The 25,006-nt window shown below is 38.8% G+C and overlaps 1 protein-coding gene across 5 annotated transcripts in view; it reads right to left on the reverse strand.

Moving 5' to 3' along the window:
- Positions 1 to 25,006, reverse strand: part of ARHGEF6 (Rac/Cdc42 guanine nucleotide exchange factor 6) — a 116,640-nt gene that overhangs the window by 44,571 nt on the left and 47,063 nt on the right. For all 5 annotated transcript variants that reach the window (XM_068962593.1, XM_068962592.1, XM_068962591.1 and 2 more), the window contains 4 exons: positions 24,133 to 24,203; positions 10,128 to 10,222; positions 6,945 to 7,040; positions 5,018 to 5,140 (listed from right to left, as the gene is read on the reverse strand). In XM_068962593.1, the coding sequence (XP_068818694.1) occupies positions 5,018 to 5,140; positions 6,945 to 7,040; positions 10,128 to 10,222; positions 24,133 to 24,203 (385 nt within the window). The remainder of the gene's footprint in view (positions 1 to 5,017; positions 5,141 to 6,944; positions 7,041 to 10,127; positions 10,223 to 24,132; positions 24,204 to 25,006) is intronic.

Consider the following 25,006-nt stretch of genomic DNA (forward strand, 5'->3'; position numbering starts at 1 on the left):
TAGAACTGGAAGGAGAAATAGATGGCTCCGCTATTACAATCCATCCCTCTATCAGTATCAGTAAATTCAGCAGGTCAAAAATTGATAAGGATGTAATTGAAAAGAACAATATCATTCATCTAGTTGATCTAATCAACATTTATTGAAAAATTGATTCAACAACAGCAAATACAAATTCTTAAGTTCACATGAACATTTACAAAGAAAGATCCAATTCTGGGACATAAAATACAATGGAACAGATTTATAACAATAGAAATCAACAAATGGTGCTGGGACAATTGGATCAGTTCAGTTCAGTCACTCAGTCGTGTCTGACTCTTTGCAACCCCATGGACTGCAGCACACTAGGCTTCCCTGTCCATCACCAACTCCTGAAGTTTACTCAAACTCATGTCCATTGAGTCAGTGATGCCATCCAACCATCTCATCCTCTGTTGTCCCCTTCTCCTCCCACCTTCAATCTTTCCCAGCATTATGATCTTTTCCAATGAGTCAGTTCTTCGCATCAGGTGGCCAAAGGATTGGAGTTTCAGCTTCAGCATCAGTCCTTACAATGAATATTCAGGACTGATTTCCTCTAGGATGAACTGGTTGGATCTCCTTGCAGTCCAAGGGACTCTCAAGATTCTTCTCCAACACCACAGTTCAAAAGCATTGATTCTTCCACCACTCAGCTTTCTTTATAAGTCCAACTCTCACATCCATACATGACTACTGGAAAAACCATAGCTTTGACAAGATGGACCTTTTTTGGCAAAGTAATGTCTCTGCTTCTTAATATGCTGTCTAGGTTGGTCATAACTTTTCTTCCAAGAAGCAGGTGTCTTTTAATTTCATGGCTGCAGTCACCATCTGCAGTGATTTTGGAGCCCCCCAAAATAAAGTTTGTCACTGTTTCCATCGTTTCCCCATCAATTTGCCATGAATTGATGGGACCGGATGCCATGATCTTCGTTTTCTGAATATTGAGTTTTAAGCCAACTTTTTCACTTTCCTCTTTCACTTTCACCAAGAGGCTCTTTAGTTCTTTGCTTTCTGCCATAAGGGTGGTGTCATTACTGATATTTCTCCCAGCAATCTTCCTTCCAACTGTGCTTCATCCAGTCCAGCATTTCTCATGATGCACTATAAGCAGGGTGACAATATACAGCCTTGATGTACTCCTTTCCCGATTTGGAACTAGTCTGTTGTTCCATGTCTAGTTCTAACTGTTGCTTCTTGATCTGCATACAGATTTCTTAGGAGGCAGGTCAGTTGGTCTGGTATTTCTGTCTCTTTAAGAATTTTCCACAGTTTGTTGAGATCCACACAGTCAAAGGCTTTGGTATAGTTAATAAAGCAGAAGTAGATGTTTTTCTGGAACTCTTGCTTTTTTGATGATCAAGCAGATGTTGGCAATTTGATCTCTGGTTCCTCTGCCTTTTTTAAAACCAGCTTGAACATCTGGAAGTTCATGGTTCATGTACTGTCGAAGTCTGGCTTGGAGAATTTTGAGCATTACTTTGCTAGCATGTGAGATGAATGCAATTGTGCAGTAGTTTGAGCATTCTTTGGCATTGCCTTTCTTTGGGATTGGAATGAAAATTGACCTTTTCTAGTCCTGTGGCCACTGCTGAGTTTTCCAAATTTGCTGGCATATTGAGCACAGCACTTTAACATCATCTTTTTCCTCCACTAGCTTTGTTCGTAGTGATGCTTTCTAAGGCCCACTTGACTTTGCATTCCAGGATGTCTGGCTCTAGGTGAGTGATCACACCATCATGATTATTAACTCTTCTGTGTATTCTTGCCACCTCTTCTTAATATCTTCTGTTTCTGTTAGGTCCATATCATTTCTGTCCTTTATTGAGCCCATCTTTGCATGACATGTTCCCTTGCTATCTCTAATTTTCTTGAAGAGATCTCTAGTCTTTCCCATTCTATTGTTTTCCTCTATTTCTTTGCACTGATCACTGAAGAAGGCTTTCTTATCTCTCCTTGCTATTCTTTGGAACTCTGCATTCAAATGGATATGTCTTTCCTTTTCTCCTTTGCCTTTTGCTTCTCTTCTTTTCACAGCTATTTGTAAGGCCTCCTCAGACAACCATTTTGCCTTTTCACATTTCTTTTTCTTAGGGATGGTCTTGATCACTGCTTCCTGTACAATGTCACGAACCTCCATCCATAGTTCTTCATGCACGCTGTCTATCTAATTCTAATCTAAGATCTAATTCCTTGAATCTATTTGTCACTTCCACTGTATAATCATAAGGGATTTGATTTAGGTCATACCTGAATGGTCTAGTGGTCTTCTCTACTTTCTTATCCACATACAAAAAAATGAAATTGGACTTCTACCTCACATCATATGTAAAAATTAGCTCAAAAAAGGATTAAAAAGCTAATACTATAGAATTCTTAGAAAGGCGTATCTTCATAGCCTAGATTAGGCAATAGTTTTTTAGATGTAACACCAAAATATAAGCAAAGTAGATAAAATAGATGTATTGGACATCATCAAAATTAAACAAAATAAAAATTTTTGTGCTTCAAAAGATACCATCAAGTGAGTAAAAAGAAAACCCACAAAATGGGAGAAATTTTTTGCAAATCACACATTGGATAAGAGTATACAAAGAAGAATGTACAAAGAAATGTTGCCACTCAAAAATGAAAAGATGAATTAACTCACATAAAAAATGGACAAACGATTTGAGTAGACGCATTTCCACAGAAGATATTAAAATAGCCAAGATGCACAGGAAATATCATTAGCCCTTAGAGAAATGGAGGGTGACTGCTACTAGTAAGGGGTTTCTTTTGAGGGTGATAGAAATACTCTGGACCTAAATAGAGATGATGGTTGCACAACATAATATATAAACAACCACTGAGTTGTATATTTTTAAATGGTGAATTTATGGTATGTTAATCATATCTCAATAATGAGACAAGTAACCCAATTTAACAACAGGTGAAGGATCCGAATAGACATTTCCCCAAATGAAGGTGCACCGATTGCCAATAAGCACATGAAAGAGGTTCAGCATCACGAGTCATTAGGGAAATGCAAATCAATATCACAATAAGGTATCATTTCATACCTTTTAGGAAAGCTATAATCTATAGTCAAAAAGACTAATGATAACAAATGTTGGTGAGGATGTGGAGAAAGTGGAACCCTCATAAATTATTAGTAGGAATATAAATTGGTGCAGCCACTTGGAAAAGTCTCACAGTTCCTCTAAAAGTAAAACAGAGTTACTGTATGACCCACCAATTTCACTCCTAGGTATCTACCCAAAAGAAATGAAAACATGTTCACACAAAGACTTGTACATGAACCTTCATAATAACACCATTCACAATCCATATGTCCACAAGCTGGTGAATGGAAGAACAATATGTGGTATTCATACAATGGAATGCTTTTCATTATATGACAATTTAAAAAGCAGTGTACTGATAAGTGCAACAGCACTGATGAACCTTGAAAACATGCTGAGTGAAGGAAGCCAGACACAAAAGGCCATATGATGCGTCATTTCACTTATATGAAATGTTCAGAATAAGCAAATCTATAGTGACCTAAAGTATTTCAGTGGTTGCCTTGGTCTGGCAATAGAGACTCACTGCTAATGAATATGGATTTGTTTGGAGAATGATGAAAATCTTCTAATATTGATCATGGTGATGGCTGCACAACTCTGAATTTACTTAAATTAATTTAACACTTTAAATGGGTGAATTGTAAAGTATGTGAATTATATCTCAATAAAGCTGTTATATTAGAAAGGAAATGGCAATGTTTTATTTCTTAAGTACATAAGTGTTCATTTTATGATAATCCTTTAAATTTGCATTCAGAGTATTCTCTTTGTAGGTGAAACACATGCCTCCATAAAGACATTTTTTTAGAAGTCTGACAGACCTGGATTCTAATTCTGGCTCAACCACTTAACAGTTATGAGTACTTGGGCAGATTACTTAACCTTCCAATGTCTTATCTGTAAAGCAGAGATGGTAATAATAGTAACTCTATCATAGGCTTTTACATCATGCGCTTGGCACATTGTCAGTGTTATTATTAGCTCTAAGCAGTTGAGCCACTTGCCTAAATAATCTAGAGTCATGGCTTCTCTTTCTTTAAACTCCAACGTCCATATTTGCTATTTCATAAAAATTCACAACTTTCATCAGGGAAGTAAAACTGACCTCTAAGGAGGACCTACTGAATTCTACCTTCAAAATGCCCTTATAAAGCCAATCAAGCCCCTCACAAAACAGGACAAAACCAAAGTTTCCATCACTTTCTGAGGGTTGGTGTCAACTAGTGTTCCAGCCTGGCTCTGGGAGTTCAAGTCAAATTAAGAGAAAAGTCTTTTCTGTCTATAGCAGCCTCCAGAATCATGTTGGTCTGAATCTAGACTCTGAGTTCACTCATATGTGTGCCTCTATGTGTTGTTCTTCCTATTGTCCCACCTGGATTTCTAGCACACAGTTTCAAAGTCAAAACTGTCTTCAAGTCTATCCTACAGAATCCTGGTCCCAATGACTATATCAGTGAATGTGTCAAGGATGAGTTGTCAGAGGGTAAGGAAGGGCAGGAGAGACGTGAGCTCAGCTGGATCCCTTGCAAGGACTCTTAAAGGAGACAGTGTTCTGCTGTTCTCCATGAATCCAAAAGCTTATCTTCGTGTATAATTATAATCAGAGATCTTTGCTTAAAGTACGTGACACATAATTTCATGTCTATTTCTCTCAAGAGTCTACGCTCCATGAGGGAAAGGACCTTCTCTTCCTTGTTCACAACTGGATCCCCATCAGCTACTATAGGACTTTGCACATAGTAGGTGCTCAATAAATTCCTTGTTACATGAATGGGCAATAAAACCATATAACAATGAATCAATTTCTGGTATGATGAACAGGGATAATCAAGAGTTCAGAGGGAGACTCTAGATTTCCAAATAGGTAGTCTGAGGAAAGGGTATCATTGCAAAACAGCTTTTGGGGGGAAATGTTAATAATTTACCTGTGCTGGGTGAGCACATTTACAGCTGAAGGATGATTTGCACAATACGCCAGATACATAGATTTAAAATGAGGCATGAGGCTCAGAAGACAACCACCTACTTTGTGTTGGTTTTCTGGAAACCTGTAAGTAAAACAAGTGGAACACACAATGTAATAGAGAAAACAAGATAAAGAAAGATGATTTCTGCTAAACCTGGCAACATGCAAACCTTTTGAATTCTTTTGCCAAAGTTAAAAAGAAACTTCTATATTATAACCATTTTATCTATGAAATGCAAGTTCTTGGCCACTGCTTTAAACCCCAGCCACCAAACATAGCTCCAATACATAGAGTCAGATACTTATTTTGCATTAATAGGGGTTCTAAGATGCTTATTCAAATTACGATATTCAAATTTAGTCAGATACACTAAAAATACTCTTGATTAATTTACATGAAGTTCAAGTACAGATAGTTTAGTTAGTAAAAAAAATCTGCCTGCAATGCAGGAGACCCTGGTTTGATCCCTGGGTTGGGAAGATCCCCTGGAGAAGAGATAGGCTACCCACTCCAGTATTCTTGAGCTTTCCTGGTGGCTCAGCTGGTAAAGAATCCACCTGCAATGTGGGAGACCTGGGTTCGATCCCTGGGTTGGGAAGATCCCCTGGAGAAAGGAACAGCTACTCACTCCAGTCTTCTGGCCTAGAGAATTCCATGGACTGTATAGTCCATTGGGTCACAAAGAGTCGGACGTGACAAAGCAACTTTCACTTCACTTCACTTCAAGCACAGACAAAACTAACTGAATCCAGAAATGACACATCACAAAGAAGTGTTATGTAGTCTTGGTGGCAGTTGCTAGGCAAGGTGACACCCAGATGTTTAAAATTACAAGTCACCTATCTTAGTTTGCAAAAAACTCAGAAAAGCACAAGAAAAAAATTACTTGGAATTCCACCACTCAGAGATATCGATTATAATAATTTTGGCTTATTCTTTGGACTCTTCTATGTATTTCTCTATAAAATGGAAAACAAAGATGACAAATCTAGATGGCAATCTGCTCTTAGTCACCATCTTTCCATACCAATCATCTGGATCCCTATCAGCATTTGGAGTGGCTCTTGAGGTCTCCTTGGGAGGGCTCTCACCAGCTTCCTCTGTGGACAACCACTTGTGCTTCACCAAGTTCAAGAAACAGGCAATTGCCCCCAAGTTCCCTATAGACAACAAAAGTCAGCAATGTCTGAGATCCACCACTTGGACAACTAATCTTGCTCCAGAAGTAAATTGCCTGATGATCATCACAGTTCACTCTGCAGTATGAAGTTGAACACCTCAATGATCTAGCTAGCCTTCAGTGATGTATTGTGCTTCACATAAAGGCATTACTTGGAAAAGTAATTTGCTATGCACGAATTATCATCTAATATCCATAGTCAATTTAGACCTTATTTGTCAATATAATTTTTAAATAGAGCCAGAAGTAATTGACTAGATGTAGAACACTGATACGCAACTAGTGGTCTGACACTGCGAATACCACCACCTAGTGAATTTTCTCTGTTGTTGTTGTTGTATAGCTGCTCAGTCATGTCCAACTGTTTTGTGACCCCATGGACTGTATGTAGCCTGCCAGGCTCCTCTGTCCATGGGATTTCCCAAGCAAGAATACTGGAGTGGGCTGCCATTTCCTTCTCCAGGGGCTCTTCCTGACCCAGGGATTGTACCCCCATCTCCTGCTGTGCAGGCAGATTCTTTATCACTGAGCCACCAGGGAAGTCCAGATTTTCTCTGTATTGGGGCAATTTACTAAAGTTGTAATAAATGTATAAATGCATAAATACAAAGTGCCCATATCTAAGACAACAGTCAAAAGAAAACAAAATGCATATTAAAAAACCCAATGTTGCTAGCTATCTTAATGGCAATGTGAGATACTTACTTTGAACATTCTTCCAAGGCTTGGCAGAGCGTCTGTTGAAATGTACATACTTCCTCAAAGTTTCCCAATAAAGATGTAAACTCCACAGTACTCAGACTGAAAAATATATATATGCAGCTTCAATGAAAAGAACTTGGGGATGACATCAGCTATCTCTCTCTAGTCTGGTTAGGTGATAGTTTGCTAGTAACTGGCACATGGGACAAAAGAAGCAATTCTTATATTTTAACTTTTTCTTCTGAATTGACACCAACTCTGTGGTCTTAAGCAACTTTCTAAAACTTCTTTCTTTGGTTTCCTTTTCTATAACAAGAATAATGATCCTAAAGAAAATGAGTGTTTACAAGGGACATTAGGTATTTTACAAAGCAAGGAGTAAATGAGTAACAAGTGCTTAACATCTGAGCATTGACAGAGAACAGATTGGTGGTTGCCAAAGGTGGGGAGAGGGGGTGGGTGGAATGGATTATGGTGGTCAAAAGGTTCAAGCTTCTAGTTATAAGATAAGGAAGGCATAGGGATGGAATGTATGGCATGGTGACCATAGTCAATAATACTGTACTGCATATTGGAAAGTTTCTGAGAGAGTAGGTCTTAAAAGTCCTCATCACAAGAAAAAAATTGTGTAACTATGTGTGATGATAAATGTTAACTAGATTTATTGTAGTGATTATATCACAATATATACAAATACTGAATCATTACACTGTACATCTGAACTAATATAATGTTTACATGTCAATTGTATCTCAATAAAAAATAAATAAGAATCTAAAGTAGGTAGAATACATCACAGTTGGGAATAAGTGTAAAAACTTTTGAATTCTCTTCCCTAGAGGAGCTGGGACAGTAATTGGAAGATATTATATATGCCATATAAGGCACAAGGAAAAAGAGCAAACTCCAGCTTCTCTTAAATTAAAAGGCTTGTAAATCAACTCAAGGAAATCTGGAGAGGAAGTAGGAGGGAAGAAATAGTACTGATGTGTGTGTTTGTTTTTGGAATGGAATGGAATCAGACAAAGACAAACTGAACAATTTTATCCATCACCTCTGTACTAAGAATTTTCCCATCTTTTCTTCTCCTACCAGAAAAAAAAAAAAAAGGAGCCAACACTAGTATAGTGCTTAACACTGAGGTAAGCATTTTACAAATAACAACTTGTCTTAACCTTACAACAACTTTATGAGATAGATACTATTGCTGTCTCCATTTTACACATAAGGAAACCCCCACACAGAGAGGTTAAGCAAATCAGCCAAAGTCACAAAGCCCATGAATGGTGAAACCAGAAGTTGAACTCAAACATTCTAGCTCCAGAGTAAATGCTCCTAACCACTTTTTTGACAGAAAACTTTTCTGAAGATTGACTGAAAAGGCCAATGTCTGCCACACGTTATTTCTCCTTAATATAATAATACTAGGAGAGGGTTTACAGGAGAGTTATTTTTGCTGACAAAGAAAAGGAAGACCCAAACAGATGTTACCAGGAACCCCTAGAGTATAAAAAGCACCCAGTTCCTCCACTCTGATGCCCTCTTGAACCACAAGCTGAAAAACCCCTCTCCTGGGGGTCAAAAGTGAAACCGTTTAGCCAGCTTTCGCCAGCTTTCCTGGCTGTTGCTCCCCTAGAGGAGCAGGAACTTGGCTGAGCACTTAGCTGGACCCTTCAGGATTAAACAGTAAACAGTCTGCTTTGCTCAAATCATTTCGGGGTCTACAAGGCAGAACCAATGGAAAGTGACTGTAAGTGCATTTTGAATTTCCATGGAACAGTGTGGTTCAGGCTCGGTTCTCTCACCTCCTCTGCCCTGGCTCTTTTCCTTTCCTTGCCTTTGTCTAGTTCTTGATTGCTCATCAATCACTCCTTTATTTGAAACCTTGCCATCTCTGCTGTCAGCTTTAACACATCAGTGTCCCTCTCCTCCTCTGCCTGTCACCTCTAGAACACAGACCCACATTTCACTCAGTGGCAGGAGACACAGCGGGTTGAGTCTGGCCACTGACTAGACCATGTGATGGGCAGGGCAGTGAGCCTCTCTGGGATTTGGTTTTCTTATTTATTCAGTGAGGAAAGTCATTTCTTCCAGGGCACTAGACCCAATGATTCACTGAAGTTCCATTCAGCTCTAAGAACTATGATTCACAGAGCACTTCATATTTTACAAAATAATAACAAAAGCTACTTTGTTGTTGATCATTTAAACTCTGAAAAAACACAGGAGTACAAAATCCTTTCATACTGAAGTAGGATTCCCATAGTGTCATGAAAATAACCAAGTGGGAAACTAAATAGGATATTATGTCTAAGCAAGCATGATTTAGAAAAAGGGAGAAAATAGTGAAATACATCATTAAACTTATTTAAGCTAGAAGCCAACAATTTAGGCAATTGTTTGTCAAAAATATACTCAAACTGAAGTAAAAGAAGAGGGTTTTTGTCCTCCACTCTACTTATCAACTGCTAAATTTTCTATTTGACTTAAATCATAATCTCTAGGAAAGTTTAATCCATTAAAATAAAAACACACAAATGCAGTTGGACATTATTTGTTACATATGCCAGGTCTACAAACACCGAAAAAAAAAGAGTGGTCAACAGTTTTCTTTTGTGAAAAGTAAGTTTGCAATTCAGGCCTTCAGATTTCCATGACCAGAATAAGGTTTGAATATTGGATTGTGAAAAACATCCTAACATCTCTTTCTCATTCTCTTTGGCCTGGGTGAAATACTGGCTTGAATGGCTCTTAGGAACACTCACAAAACGCCACGCTTTTTCCACTCTCAGAGCATGGGAAAGAGTTTCTGCCCTGGCAAGCAAAGGTCACAGCAAGCAGAAGAATTTCCAGTGTCTGTGCTTTTTGCATAAAAACATCAGCAAGTCCTTTTTCTGGAAGGTAAAACCAAATATATCCCTTTAAAAACAGACAAGACAAAAATGGTGACAGACAGAAAAGCAGATCGACTCATTCCCGCCATAGCCAGAAGAGAGAGAAAGTCAAGCTCTCCAAAAGCAACATCTTGCATAATTTCTGTTGCCTTGACCATGTTCTTGGCAACCTGTGATCTGTGGAAATTCTTCTAAAGGGCAAAATCAATTATTCACTGACATAAGAGTAATGACTCCATATGCTGACATTATCTTGCTTTCCTTAGTGAGGGGTTTAAAATATAAAACTTACTTGTTATTGGACTGCAAGGGTCTTAAGTAAGTAACAAGAAGAGACTGAAGTTCTTTAGCATAATCTTTTTCAGTGTCCAAGATATTCTGTAACACCTATGGAGAAACAAAGATCAAGGTATTGAAATTGTCAGAAAAGTCCAAAATAAAATACAGTTTTAGATCTTTTAATCAAATTATAAGAAAGAAAAGTCTTATTTACTCAGGCTAGCACTGTGAGTAAGGAACACAAAATCTGAACGCATTCTAGCAAACTAATAATTGCATGACAACTGGTTATATTGCATAACTCACACAAACATGTTTTTTCAGAATTACCTTTATTTGGAGGGGCCCTATCATTTACATAGTATGGCTCAGAATGCTTTTGTGCGCTTTAAATTATTTTATCCTCAGTAAAAGTCTCAGCTAACAAAGGATCATCATTTCCATTTTATGGTTGAGAAGACTGAGACCAACTACCCCAAGACACAGAGATTCAATGTCAGGATAATTTCATGATAACTGATATCAAACACCAAAACAGATTTTTTTAAACGATGTTTTTGAGAAGATCTTTAGGTGACAAAATCTGAGGACACTGAATTTTTAAACGGGGTTAAAACTGGTTTTTTAATTCAAAGTAAAAAGTGCTAGTATAAACATTTCAAAGAGAAAAAGAAGCTGAAATGTGAGGAATTAAATGATGCTTACCAGTATTATTAATGATAGCCAAAAGAGAATCCTCTAGGCAAAATAATCAATAAATAGGTCCACAGTTTCTCTTCCCCCACCAGCCCTGGAGTCATGCCCCATTTCCCAGCCTTTTGTGGAGGCAGCTACAACCTTCATTACAAGCTCTTAGAGATCTACCAAGCTAATATTTTGGTGTACTTTCTCTCATATCTTCTAATCCATTCAACACAAATTTACTGAGTGTCTATGTGGTGACAGGGCTTCCCTTGTGGCTCAGCTGGTAAAGAATCTGCCTGCAATGCGGGAGAACTGGGTTCAGTCCCTGGGTTGGGAAGATCTCCTGGAGAAGGGAAAGGCTACCCACTCCAGTATTCTGGCCTGGAGAATTCCATGGACAGTCCGTGGGGTCGCAAAGAGTCAGACACGACTGAGCAACTTTCACTATGTGGTGACAAAGGCCATACCTGCCCTCAGGGAGTTTCTACTCTATCTGCAGAGGGAGACATTGAACGGGGTACTCATAAGACCATGCGAAGCATTCTTAGCCAGGAGAAGTCCCTTAACCTACCAACATGCCAGATGTGTACTCACAAGACAGTGCATGATGATCTGCTTTTGAAAGGTGGAATGGAAAAACCACTGGGAGGTCCAGGTAGCTGTGAGTTTTTTTGAAACAACTGAACTGAAGGGTAGTAGTCCAGGCTCTGCTACCAATGAACAGGTTGCTTCAGTTTTAAGGTTTCGCTTGCCTCATCTCAGATTGTGACATCTCACCTACCTCAGGGACCATTGTGAAGAGGTAAGGGAGACACTGTACATGGAGGTGCTGGGTGAGTTGGGAAACAGTCCCTTCCAATTTAAAGGATTAAAAGAAAGGTTCCTCAATGGCAGTTATTGAATTTCAGAACAGATTACTCTTTGTTGTGAGGGGATGCCCTGTGCACTGTAGGATGTTTAGCAACATCACTGGAATCTACCCATCAGATAGCTGCACGCCACCCCCTACCCAAGTATGACAATAAAAAATGTGCCCAGACCATGCCAAATGTCACCTAAAGGGCAATATCACCCCTAGCCGACAAGGACATAGGCTATGGGGTGGCCTCAAAAGTTAGGGCTTAAGTTGTAGCCCCTCCTGCCAGCCACTCATGTCTACTTTCAGTTTCTCTATTCCTTAAGAAGGAATGCCTACTCTAAAAATAAGCGTGCACCTAGGGGCCTGGAGGTACCAATGTGCTGTGAAATTAATCCAATAATGGAATAGAAATGCTACCCCTTATAGGAAGTCAAAGCACAACAAAGGAACTTAGAAACCATCTTGAGATGAATAAAAAAAAAAACACAACATAAAAAACTTGTAGGATGCAGTTAAAATAGTGTTTGGAGACTGCCTACATCAAAAAGGAAGAAACAGGACTTCTGGTTTCCACTCCAGCATTTAAGGCATTTGCTAGTCATCACTCCACCCTTAAAACAAGCAAATAGCTTTTTAAAAAAAATGGGAAAAAGAACTTTGCTTACATTTGTCAGGGAATTGAGGTCACAGGGGAAAAATGATACACTCAAAATTAGAGAAACAGACAAGCAGATAGAGATCATATATTGCTAGAGCAGAAAATCATGAGAAGCCTCCACAGGAATGGGAAGCAAGGTAGGAAAACCTGAACTGTAATTGATGAGTTGCTGGAGGCTCACTTTGCTGTACACCTTAAACTAACAACATGAACACTGTTAATCAACTCTACCCCAATATAAAATAGAGTTTTTAAAGAGATATATTTTAAAAAGTGGTGCTGGGATCACTGGATAAGTACATACAAAGAAAGAATTTGCACTCCAACTTTACATCATATTAAAAAATTAACTCAAAATGGACACTGGAGTTAAAATTACAAAACCCTGAGAAGAAAACAGAAGAGGAAATCTTCCTGACCTTGGATTTGGCAATGGATTCTTGGATGACACCAAAAGCACAAGCAACAAGAGACTAAAGATGGATAAATTGAAATTCATGAAAATTAAAAACGTTTATGTATCAAAGGACATTGTTTAGTCACTAAGTCATGTCCAACTCTTTTGCAACCCCATGGACTATAGCCCACCAGCTCCTCTGTCCATGGGATTCCTCAGGCAAGAATACTGGAATGGATTCATGGCAATGTATGGCAAAACCACTACAATATTGTAAAGTAATTAGCCTCCAATTAAAATGAATAAATTTATTTTAAAAATTAAAAAAAAAAAGAATACTGGAGTGGGTTGCCATTTCCTTCTCCAGGGGCTCTTCCCAACCCAGGGATCAAATCCATGTCTCCTGTGTCTCCTTTGGATTCTTTACCACTGAGCCACCAGGGAAGCTCAGCAAAGGACATTGTCAAGAAAAAGACAACCCACAAAATAGGGAAAATATTTACAAATCATGTATTTGAAAAGGGTCTACTATTCAGAATTTACAACTCAACAATAAAAGTAATCAATTAAAAGTTGGCAAAGGATTTAAATAGACATCTCACAAAGAAGATATACAAATGGCCAATATGCACATAAAAAGATAGTCCACATAGTTAACCACTGCTGCTACTGCTGCTGCTAAGTCGCTTCAGTCGTGTCCGACTCTGTGCGACCCCATAGAAGGCAGCCCACCAGGCTCCCCCGTCTCTGGAATTCTCCAGGCAAGAATACTGGAGTGGGTTGCCATTTCCTTCTCCAGGGAAATGCTAATCAAAACCACAATACTACTTCACACTTAGTAGAGTGGCTATAATAAAAATAAAAAATAGAAAACAAAAAGGGTTGGTGAAGATATGGAGAAACTGGAACCTTCATACATTGCTGGTGGGAAAGTCAAAAACTTTCTATGGAAAGTAGCTACTGTGGAAAACAGTTCGGCAGTTTCTCAAGAAGTCAGACATAGAGTTATCATATGACCCAGTAATCCATTACTAGAAAAAATGAAAAAATATGTCTATGTAAATATTTGCACATCGATTTTCACAACAGCATTATAAATAATAACCCAAAGGTCCATTAGGTGATGGATGGATAAACAAAACCTATTATATCTATACAATGGAAAATTAATCAGTCAAAAAAAGCAATGAGTTACTAAGACACAACGTGGATGAACCTTGAAAATGTTATGCTAAGGAAGAAGCCAGACACAAAAGAACAAAGATTGTATGATTCAATTTATATGAAACATCCAGAATAAGGAAAACCTAGAGAGACAGAAAGTAGATTAGTGGTTGTTAAGGGCTGGAGGGAGTGAGTACTAATGGGTACAGGGTTTCTTATTGAGGTGATGAAAATGTTATAAAATAAGATGGTGGTGATCACACAACTCTGTTAATTTACTAAAAATCAGTGAATTGTACACTTTAAAGTGGTGACTTTTGTGGTATGTGAATTATATTTCATTATAGCTGTTATCTTAAAGTCAAAGGACAAATTTCTCATCTGTTAATGGAAATTTTTCTGTTTTTTCTGAGTTCAAGTTCTCATCCAGTAGAATATCCTTCCAAACTCAATTTGTCCATCCTTACACCTCTCTGCCCAGCTGAGCTGTTGTTCACTGCAGTGTATCAAATAATCACTTTTACTCACACTCAGCCCTAGGATTCATTTTTTATTCTTAGAAATGGAAAGAGCTGCACTAGAATTCAACAGGACCACAGTTATTAAGAGGTAAAACTCATATACAGATTTCCTTTTTAGCAATATTTATTTGTCTACAGTATTCATATTGAAAGAAAGAGGCTGGTGGCCTGACTTCCCACTTATATCCAGGAGAGAATGAAGTCAGTTTATCACTTCCTTTGTTCACATTTTTCTGAAAAGACCATGTCTGGTAATGTACGGTCTCAAATTCTCAACCTTGCTTTCAAGCACCGTTGTCTGAAACTGTCATACTACCCAGATAATAATGTTCGTTAAAAAAAAAAAAAGAAAGAAAAAGCGAAAAAGAAAACAAAACACAATCATTGGCTGAGGGAATTTTTAAATTAGAAAATTTGAAGACATTATTTACATCATAAAGTGTGATTTTTTAAGACAATTAAACATCACTACTTTAACTTCAAGGTTGCTATAATTCAACCTCCCTCTCCCTGTTGAAACAGTTTTATTATTTCAACTTCCTTTAAAATGCAATCATCTCAAGTTCCCTTAAGAGAAAGGACTAAGATTTTGCAAGAAAGGTGCCAACTGCCCTGCTCCAATGGGTTTTTTGGAGTGTGCTAAGCAAAGCAGTATTCCAAGGGTTCTATCTGCGCTGCAATCACTCGTACAGGACCAACAGAAGTAGGAAGGCAGACACTCCTTACTGCCTTTGACTGAGTTCTGGAGAGCTGAATGAAAACATATACTAAACTCATACTGTTGCAAGTTTTGAGGGTGGCTGAATGCTGATTTCATGACTGCAATCACCATCTGCAGTGATTTTGGAGCCCCCAAAAATAAAGTCTGACACTGTTTCCACTCTTTCCCCATCTATTTCCCATGAAGTGATGGGACCAGATGCCATGATCTTAGTTTTCTGAATGTTGAGCTTTAAGCCAACTTTTTCACTCCCCTCTTTCACTTTCATCAAGAGGCTTGTCAGTTCCTCTTCACTTTCTGCCATAAGGGTGGTGTCATCTGCATATCTGAGGTTATTGATATTTCTCCCAGCAATCTTGATTCCAGCTTGTGATTCTTCCAGCCCAGCATTTCTCATGATGTACTCTGCATAGAAGTTAAATAAGCAGGGGGACAATATACAGCCTTGATATACTCCTTTTCCTATTTGGAACCAGTCTGTTGTTCCATTTCCAGTTCTAACTGTTGCTTCCTGACCTGCATATAGGTTTCTCAAGAGGCAGGTCAGGTGGTCTGGTATTCCCATCTCTTTCAGAATTTTCCACAGTTTATTGTGATCCACACAGTCAAAGGCTTTGGCATAGTCAATAAACCAGAAATAGATGTTTTTCTGGAACTCTCTTGCTTTTTCCATGATCCAGCAGATGTTGGCAATTTGATCTCTGGTTCCTCTGCCTTTTCTAAAACCAGCTTGAACATCTGAAAGTTCACAGTTCACGTATTGCTGAAGCCTGGCTTGGAGAATTTTGAGCATTACTTTACTAGAGTGTGAGATGAGTGGAATTGTGCGGTAGTTTGAGCATTCTTTGGCATTGCCTTTCTTTGGGATTGGAATGAAAACTGACCTTTTCCAGTCCAAAATCACTGCAGATGGTGATTGCTGCCATGAAATTAAAAGACGCTTACTCCTTGGAAGGAAAATTATGACCAACCTAGACAGCATATTCAAAAGCAGAGACATTACTTTGCCAATAGAGGTCTGTCTAGTCAAGGCTATGGTTTTTCCAGTGGTCATGTATGGATGTGAGAGTTGGACTGTGAAGAAAGCTGAGTGCCGAAGAATTGATGCTTTTAATATGGAAGAAGCATCAAAACCATCCTGTGGTGTGGGAGAAGACTCTTGAGAGTCCCTTGGACTGCAAGGAGATCCAACCAGTCCATCCTAAAGGAGATCAGTCCTGGGTGTTCTTTGGAAGGAATGATGCTAAAGCTGAAACTCCAGCACTTTGGCCACCTCATGCGAAAAGCTGACTCACTGGAAAAGACTCTGATGCTGGGAGGGATTGGGGGCAGGGGGAGAAGGGGATGACAGAGGATGTGATGGCTGGATGGCATCACTGACTTGATGAACATGAGTTTGGGTGAACTCCGGGAGTTGGTGATGGACAGGGAGGCCTGGCGTGCTGCAATTCATGGGGTGGCAAAGAGTCGGACACGACTGAGTGACTGAACTGAACTGAACTAAATGCTGATTTTACAAGCTAGATTGACAAAGGGGATTAATGAGTCCTTCGTTAAATAATGCAAAATGTGTTTGAATGATGATGTACTAAACAGTATTGCCCTTGCTGCGGTGTGATTAGTAGAAATGCTCATCACGGTGGATGCCTAAAATTCTTTCCCAAATTCACTTGGACTTTTATTGCTTTCCTCAATCTCAATAGACCAACTGATGAACTTTGGAGACTGGTTCTTTATTTTTAAGGCCACAGGGCATCTACTGTAAAAGGATTAAAAATGGAAGCAGACAGAGAAGGCTATGTGTTCCCAAACAGAAGGCCTCAGTGGTGAGTCAGAAGGCAGGGAGTTTGGCAGGCCAACCAACTTCAGAGCAGTACAATCTGATTGAGATGAAATCCACTCAAATACTAAAATAGACTGTCCAGACATTGCCTTTGCTTCCCTGACTCCTTCTTCACAAGGACAACGGAGTGTCCTTTTGCTCAATTAACCTTTGACTAAATTCAGAATAAAACAGATGGTTAGAAGCCATAGAAAAAGAGGTAGAGGCCTTTTGAACCTCATCCTAGGCTATTGATTTTCCAGTAAAATATATTTCCTCCATTTCCTGGAAAGGCTTTAGAGTGAATTCATTTTGATAACTCTGTTTTTCAAAGGGAACAAATCATATAGGTCTGAGGAAATTATTTTACGGGGCTAAAATGCAGAAACAAAGGCTGAATATAGAGATAAGTCCCAGATAAAGGAAAACTATAATGGCCTTAGGAAAACTTAAATCTAAGCCAAACCACTGTGTTATAGGAATTCTGAGATAATCATGATGCCTACAAAAAATGAGTTTGTGTTGGTAAACTACTATGAAACAGGAAAGGGCAATACATTTTGTATTTATACCATATTTGGCTTATATGACAGAAGAGCCACCTGCTTACATTCAAGTGCAGTGGTCAATTTCACTTCTCCAGGTCCTTGGTTTTCACACAACAAGCAGCACCATGCCCTGTAATTGACAGACTCAGCAAAACAGAATTGGACTCTGAAAACTCTCATCATCTCCCCAGCTTCAGGTGGAAAACATAGATGGATGAGTCAAACAGGAAGTAAGAAGGCAAAAAAGAATAGGGCATATGGAGAAGGAATAAATGGATAGATGGGTAAGGTAGTTTAGATTAGTGGTTTAAAAAAGAGAGAATGCACAGAAGTATTTTAGGGCAGTGAAATTACCCTGAACAACACTCTAAAGGTAGATAGATGTCATTATACATTTGTCCAAACCCCTAGAATGTCCAACATCAGGAGTAATGGCAATGTCAACTCTGGACTTTGGTGCTAATGATGTGTCAATGTAGGTTCATCAATTGTCACAAACATACCACTCCGATGGGACATGCTGATAGTGGGGGAGGCTATGCATGTGTGGGGGCAGGGGTATACAAGACATCTCTCCCTTTTGATCAATTTCACCATGAAGCTAAAACTACTCTAAAATATAAAGGTGTTTTTTTTTTTTTTAAGAAGGGTAGATAAGCACTAGAAAGGTAGAGAAAAAAATCTTCCCACCTTTCCTACCGAATGGAGGCACTGAAGACAGACTGGCTAGGCATCTGCTATGCATTACAATAAAGTAGAAGAAAGTTAGAAAAAATAAACAATACTGGGCCTTACTTATTATATTTGCCTATTTGGCTGTAGGGAAATATCTCTACAGATATACAGTTGCAGACAGAGGCAACTTCCAGAGTTTAGTACAGGCAAACCTCGTGTTATCGCACTTTGCTTCATTTCACTTTGCGGACATCGTGTTTTTTCACAAACGGAAGGTGTATGGCAGTCCTGAATCAAGCAAGTCTACTGGTGCCATTTTTCCAACAGCATTTGCACACTTCAGGTCTCTGTGTCACTCTTGGTAATTCTCCCAAGAGTCTACACTTTATTGTTATTATTATATTCATTGTGTGATCGGTGATCTTTGATATGACTACTGCAGAAAGATAACAACTCGCTGAAGGCTTAGATCATAGCATTTTTAGCAATAAAGTATTTGTTAATTAAGGTGTGTACATTGTTTTTTAAGACATAATGCCATTGCACACTTAATAGATGACAGTAAAGCATAAACAGGGACTTCCCTGGAGGTCCAGTGGTTAAGACTTCACGCTTCCACTGCAGGAGGCATGGGTTTGATCCCTGGTTGGGGAACTAACATCCTACATGTTGTGTAGCACGGTCAAAAATTTTTTAATTAAAATTTAAAAATTGGATAGGATTTCAAAGAAAAATAAAGTGGAAACATAACTCTCATATGCACTGGGAAACCAAACAACTCATGTAACTCAGTTTCTTGCAATGCTCTGGAATCAAATGGGTCTTCCCAGGTGGCTCTAGTGGTAAAGAATCTGCCTGCCAAAGCAAGAGACTCAAGAGACATGAGTTTGATCCCCGGGTCGGGCAGATCCCCTGGAGAATGGAACCCACTCCAGTAATGGTAACTGGAATGGCAACCCACTCCAGTATTCTTGCCTGGGAAATCCTATGGACAGAGGAGCCTGGCGGGCTACAGTCCATGGGGTCACAAAGAGTCAGACATGACTGAGCAACTGAGCACTCATGGAATCAAACCTGCAATATCTTTGAGGGGTACTTGTATCAGGTTTACTGTGAGCCTGGCCTATTTGTGGCAGCACAAAGGACCACATTCTTACAGTGGGCCGCACTTGTTGCAATAAATAAGGAATTTCACCTTCTGAGAGGCATTTTAATGGGAATGGAAGAGAATGCAGTCCCTTCTGCAGGGACAGGTTGTAGGCACACGCATTCTTGCTGGGATGAATATGCTCACATGGTTCTCCCTGCCTGACTCCCTTTCCAGCTCTTCTCTGCTTATCTAAGCCCTAACATGCCCTCAACCCTCTCTGCCATTCAACTTTTTCCTGTTGCTGTTGTTGTTTAGTTGCTAATTCATGTCTGACTCTCTGTGACCCCATGGACTATAACCTGCCAGGCTCCTCTGTCCATGGAATTGTCCAAGCAAGAATATGGGAGTGGGTTGTCATTCCCTTCTCCAGCGGATCTTCCCGAGCCACAGATCGAACTCGTGTCTCCTGTATCTCCTGCATTGGCAGGCAGATTCTTTACCACTGATACACCTAGGAAATCCAATATTTTCCTTTATTGATTTTTGAATTTTAGTTTAGTGAGTATCAGAATCGCCTGTGAGGAATGGAGAGAAGGCAGCTGAGGGAACTGTTTAAAAATGCTGTTTACTAGGACCTGTGGCCAAAGACTCTGATGTAACAAGCCAGATGTGGATCCCAGATATCTACAGTTTTAATGGTCTCCCTGGGGGCTTTCAAATGCAAAAGATTTCCCAACCACATCTGGAGCAACTCATCTTAGGACAGTTTGTCACTTGACATCATTGCCTGCCATGTGGCTTACACCACATCGGTCGTGTCTTCCCAGTGAGACCATGGATGCCAAGACCTAAGCGCTGCATGCAAAGGAAGCCTGACAACTAAGCTACATAATTTCTTCTTTCTTTTCTTTTTTTTCAGTTTTATTGCGATCTAATTGACAAATAAAAATTATATATATTCAAGATATCTTACTTGACATTTTGATGTATGCACACATTGTGAAATGATCACCACGATCAAGCTAATTAACACATCCATCACCTCACGTAGTCACCATTTTCTTTTGTTGCTATTGTTCTTCTTTATTTTTAATCCCTCCTGGCACATAACATCAACTTACAATAGGCAAAGAGAGCCACTGAGCAGAAGATTATTAGAAAAATAACTCATAGAAAATGATATGCTTTTGTTCAATGGTGAGAGACGTTTAACAAATGACAGTAAATTTTTAGGACAATGAAGGAACCAAAGTCAGGAGCAGCAAAAGCCTCCTCTAGGCTGCCATGTCCCTAAAGGATGCTAAACTCCCCTTCAAAACAACCGGCTAGGAGAGGCCAAGCCTCAGTGAGATACATTAAACATGCCTCATGGCAGATGTAGGTCTGAGTTGGGCTCCCTAGGTCACTTTAATCATACTGGAGAACTTCTAAACATTTCAGAACTGATGTGCCACCAGAAGCAAACTGAGGCTTAAATGGGTCTGAGATCAGCTGATAATCCCTCAGAAACTTGAAAAAGGTGAAAGAATGTGTGCAGACCTGCAAATTCCAAGAGGTCTCTATCCTGTCCAAGCTTACAGGATGTGACAGTTTTATGTGTCAACTTGGTTGGGTCATGAGATGCCCAGACTAAATAATATTTCTGGGCAGGTCTGTGAGAGTGTTTCCAGATAAGGTGAACTTTGAACCAGTAGCCTGAGTAAAGCAGATTGCCCTCCCCAATGTGCATCATCCAATCTGTTGGCCTGAAGAGAACAAAAAGGTGAAGGAAGGGAGAATTGGCTCTATTTGCTTGAGCTGGAACATCTGCCCAAGGCCTGGAATTTACACCCTTAGCTCTCCTAGTTCTCAGGCCTTTAGGCTCAGACTGAACTACACCACCACCTGTCCTGGGTTTTCAGCTTACACATGGCAGATCATGGGACTTCTCAGCCTCCATAATCACACAAGCCAATTCCTTACAGTAAATCTCTCTATATCTACTGGTTCTGTCTCTCTGTAGAACCTTGACTAATACACAAGACCAAAATAAAGAAAGCATTTAGACTAGCGAGGACTCGCTGAATGCAAGAGCATCAGAACATGTCTGATCACAGACAGTATCGTTAGAGTGTGAGAACAAAAAAATCTCCATGACGGAGAAATAATGAAGACATAGTTCCTGTTTTATTTATAGCTAAGTTTATATTTAAACAGGCTATGTATATGTATATATGTATACACACACCCACACATCAAAGAAAGTTTGGCATCAGATTCAGTAAGATGTTAATGATGATCATCTCTGAGTGGTGGAATTGCAGGTGATATTTATTTTCTTCTTTATACTTTTCCTGCACTGATTTTTTAATCATTATTTATATAATAAAAAATTCTTCCTGTTTTTAAAAAAATGAAGTAAAAATCAGACACTAGTGCTCTTATAGAACTAGCAACGGAAAACATCTACAACTAATGACTCTTAGGAAGAAGAGCTAATGTGAGATGAGATGGGGACACCTTACATATGGGTGAACTTGATTTTCCAGATCTCCAAATACTGTGGGTGAGTACTCAGGTATTCAACACAGATTGGGAGGGTGATCAGAACAATTGGAACATATTTTGAATTTGCTGCTGCTAAAAATTTGCCTAAATACTCAAAAACGTAGATTTTTTAAAAACACCAACAACTAGCCCAAATCCTTTCACATGCATATCTAATTACAATGGTAAGTCCAATTGGCCTCAATAATCTAGCAATATTCATACTACAGCTCCACAGCTCCTTCTCAGGCCATCCTGGGCTCCCCAAGACCTTTTGGGTTTTTAAAAATTAAGTTTGGTTTGAGAAAAAATTTAAATATATATATTTTTTTGGCTCAACAATTTAACTTCTAGGACTTCACCTTACAGATCTTTATACACTTTGCCAAAGTTACACACAGGATGTTCACTGCAGAATTGTTTATAACAGCGAGAAGTGGAAATAAGGTACATGGACTCCAACAGGAGGTGGGTGATAGAAACTGCAGTATATCTTGAGTTGGTATATAGTATAGATAGGATTTGAATAATGCCCATAAACTCAGCAGAGGCAGAGAAAGAGTCAAAGCAGAGTGATTGTATGTTCCAGACCAGCAGGGAGAAGCAGCTATTGTAACACTTTCATTCACCATTTGACTGCACCCTTCCATTAAAAATTTAATCATTGGGGTTCACCTGGAAGCTAAAAGAAATGGTCAGGACCAGAGGTGGGTGGAGGGGATTGTGTGAAGGTGGTCAAAAGGTACAAACTCACAGTTATAAGTACTAGGGATATAAAGTACAACATGATAAATACAATTGACACTGCTGTATGCGCTTTATGACTGTTGTTAAGATAGTATATCCTAAGAGTTCTCATCACAAGGAAAACACATTTTTTTCTATTTCTTTGATTTTGTAACTCTATGAGATCATGGATATTCAATAGCTTACTGGGGTCATCATTTCATGATGTATGTAAGTCAAATCATTATGCTGTACACCTTAAATTTACAGTGTTGCATGTCAATTTTTTTCTCAATAAAACTAGAAGAAAAAATACAAGGCAAATAAATAATTGAAAATATGATAACCTTACATGACAACTCAGAACACAAATTGTATAGATAGCATGATTACAACTACATAATGATATATAGCTATATATGTGTAGGAAATGCATCAAAACATTACCAGTTTTTTAAAACAAGTGATCAGGGATGAAGAGAGAAGGGAGCCTAGCTCTGCTGGGTGATATATTTTAACCTCAGAAATGTAAAAGGAAAATAGTGACAAAATTATCCCCTATGATTACTGTTCATGCTACAATGAAGCATGGTATGAAGTTCCTACCTGATTTTTCACACCAACTACGGTTCATGTTATCATTATGAAGCAAACTCACTGAAGAATGATATTTCATTTTTTTGAAACCAAATGTATAGAAAGATTTTAAAACTCTTGAGGGACTCCTCTGCCGGCCCAGTGGTTAGGACTCCGCACTTCCACCTCAGGGGGCACGGGTTCCATCCCTGGTTTGGGAACTAAGCTCCCACAAGCCACACAGTATGGCCAAAAAATAAAATAAAAACTGTTTACCCATGCACACAATGAAAGGAGTCAGCAGCAAAAACACACATAGTACATTAGGTGAAAAGTGAAACTATATTCCAGCTGTGATGAGGAAGATGACAAGGCTACCAAACGGGGAGAGTTCAGGGTTATGAGGACTTGACCTTTTCATTAGTGACTGGGCCAAGTCTGGAAAGAAGACATGGAGGAAAACAGAGTAGATTAAGGGAAATTATACAATTTCTTTTTCAACAGGAACTTATTTTGAGTATTGCACATGCCCTATTTAGAGCTTATATATTTTGTCATATCTGTGTTCAAGCCAGAGCCATTTCATTCCTCCCTCTGTGCCAAAGGGCAGTCTTCCCTTTGGGCTTTCCTCAAGAACAAGGTTGATAATATTTCCGAGGATATCATAGCAGATTGATTGATTCTAAAATAAAATCACACTATGCAATCATGTAAACTTTACTGCATTAAAGGAACTTGGGAATTCACCTCCTATCTGTAAGGCAAGCTCTAACTGCTGAATTTCCCCATAATGTTGACATATCGGCCAATTTCTCTTTTGTTGCAGTTTAAAAGGCCTTGCTCTGAATCCCCTTGAATTACTCAGTACAGTGGATGTAAAACTTCTAGACATCTGTAAGAAACCTACAAGTAGAAGAGTTCCATTATAATAAAGCTGACATTAGACCCTTGCAATACAACTTTCTCCAGTCTTCCATTGGTGTCGCCTCGACACTTCAGTGGTTCTCCATATAGAGTCAAGAAAATTTTTGTTCATCATCTGAACACTCACCACAGTATAATAATTCTTGGTAAGTGGAGTTGCTTCAAATCCTTTGACAGCCTTGGGGGAGAGAGGTCTCTCTGTGAAAAAGACATTTAAATTATATTAATATCACACAAGTCTAAGATGAACATTTTATAACATAGGTCAACTAACATATTATAAATATTGTCAAGTGGAAGGCTCAAAGGAAATGTACATTTCTAAACAAGTAAAGCTATAATCTTACTAAACTACAGATGGCCAAGTCACAGCTTCTTAATGACAGGGTCAAGGCAAGAACTTCAGATCCAGTTGGGCTGTTTCTTTACTCATCTGCCTCTCCATTCGATTTATTATAAAACAGATAAGCAAAGGAATGCTAACCAAATACGTTATGTTTGTAACTTGCAACTAACCATACAAGAATAACATAATACAGATAATAGCAGCCATTCTTTCCTGGGGCTGGCTGTTTATTGTGCCCAGAATAAAATAATCAGAATCTTGAATACACTGAAAACTAGCAGGAAATTCTTCTATGTATCATTTTAATATCATTATATTGTGCTATAAAATATTGTTTTTCTTTTACAAAGTTTGTCTTAGCTATTAAACTCATGACTAAGAGACATCCCAGAATGCTTTTTTTAAAAAACAAAGAAACCACTTAATAAAAATACAGACAGGGGACTTCTTTGGTGGTCCAGTGGCTAACACTCTTCACTTGCACTGCAAGGGGATCAGATTCAATCCCTGGTCAGGGAATTAAGATCTCACAAGACACCTTGTGCAGCCAAAAGAAATTTTAAAAATAAAAAGTACAAGACAGCAATCATAAATGTTTAACAGTGTCACTACAGACTATCTTCCTTACTCTCATTTTGTCCTTTGTATCATTGCT

Source organism: Capricornis sumatraensis, chromosome X (assembly GCF_032405125.1).
Source record: "Capricornis sumatraensis isolate serow.1 chromosome X, serow.2, whole genome shotgun sequence".
NCBI classification, from domain to species: Eukaryota; Metazoa; Chordata; class Mammalia; order Artiodactyla; family Bovidae; genus Capricornis; species Capricornis sumatraensis.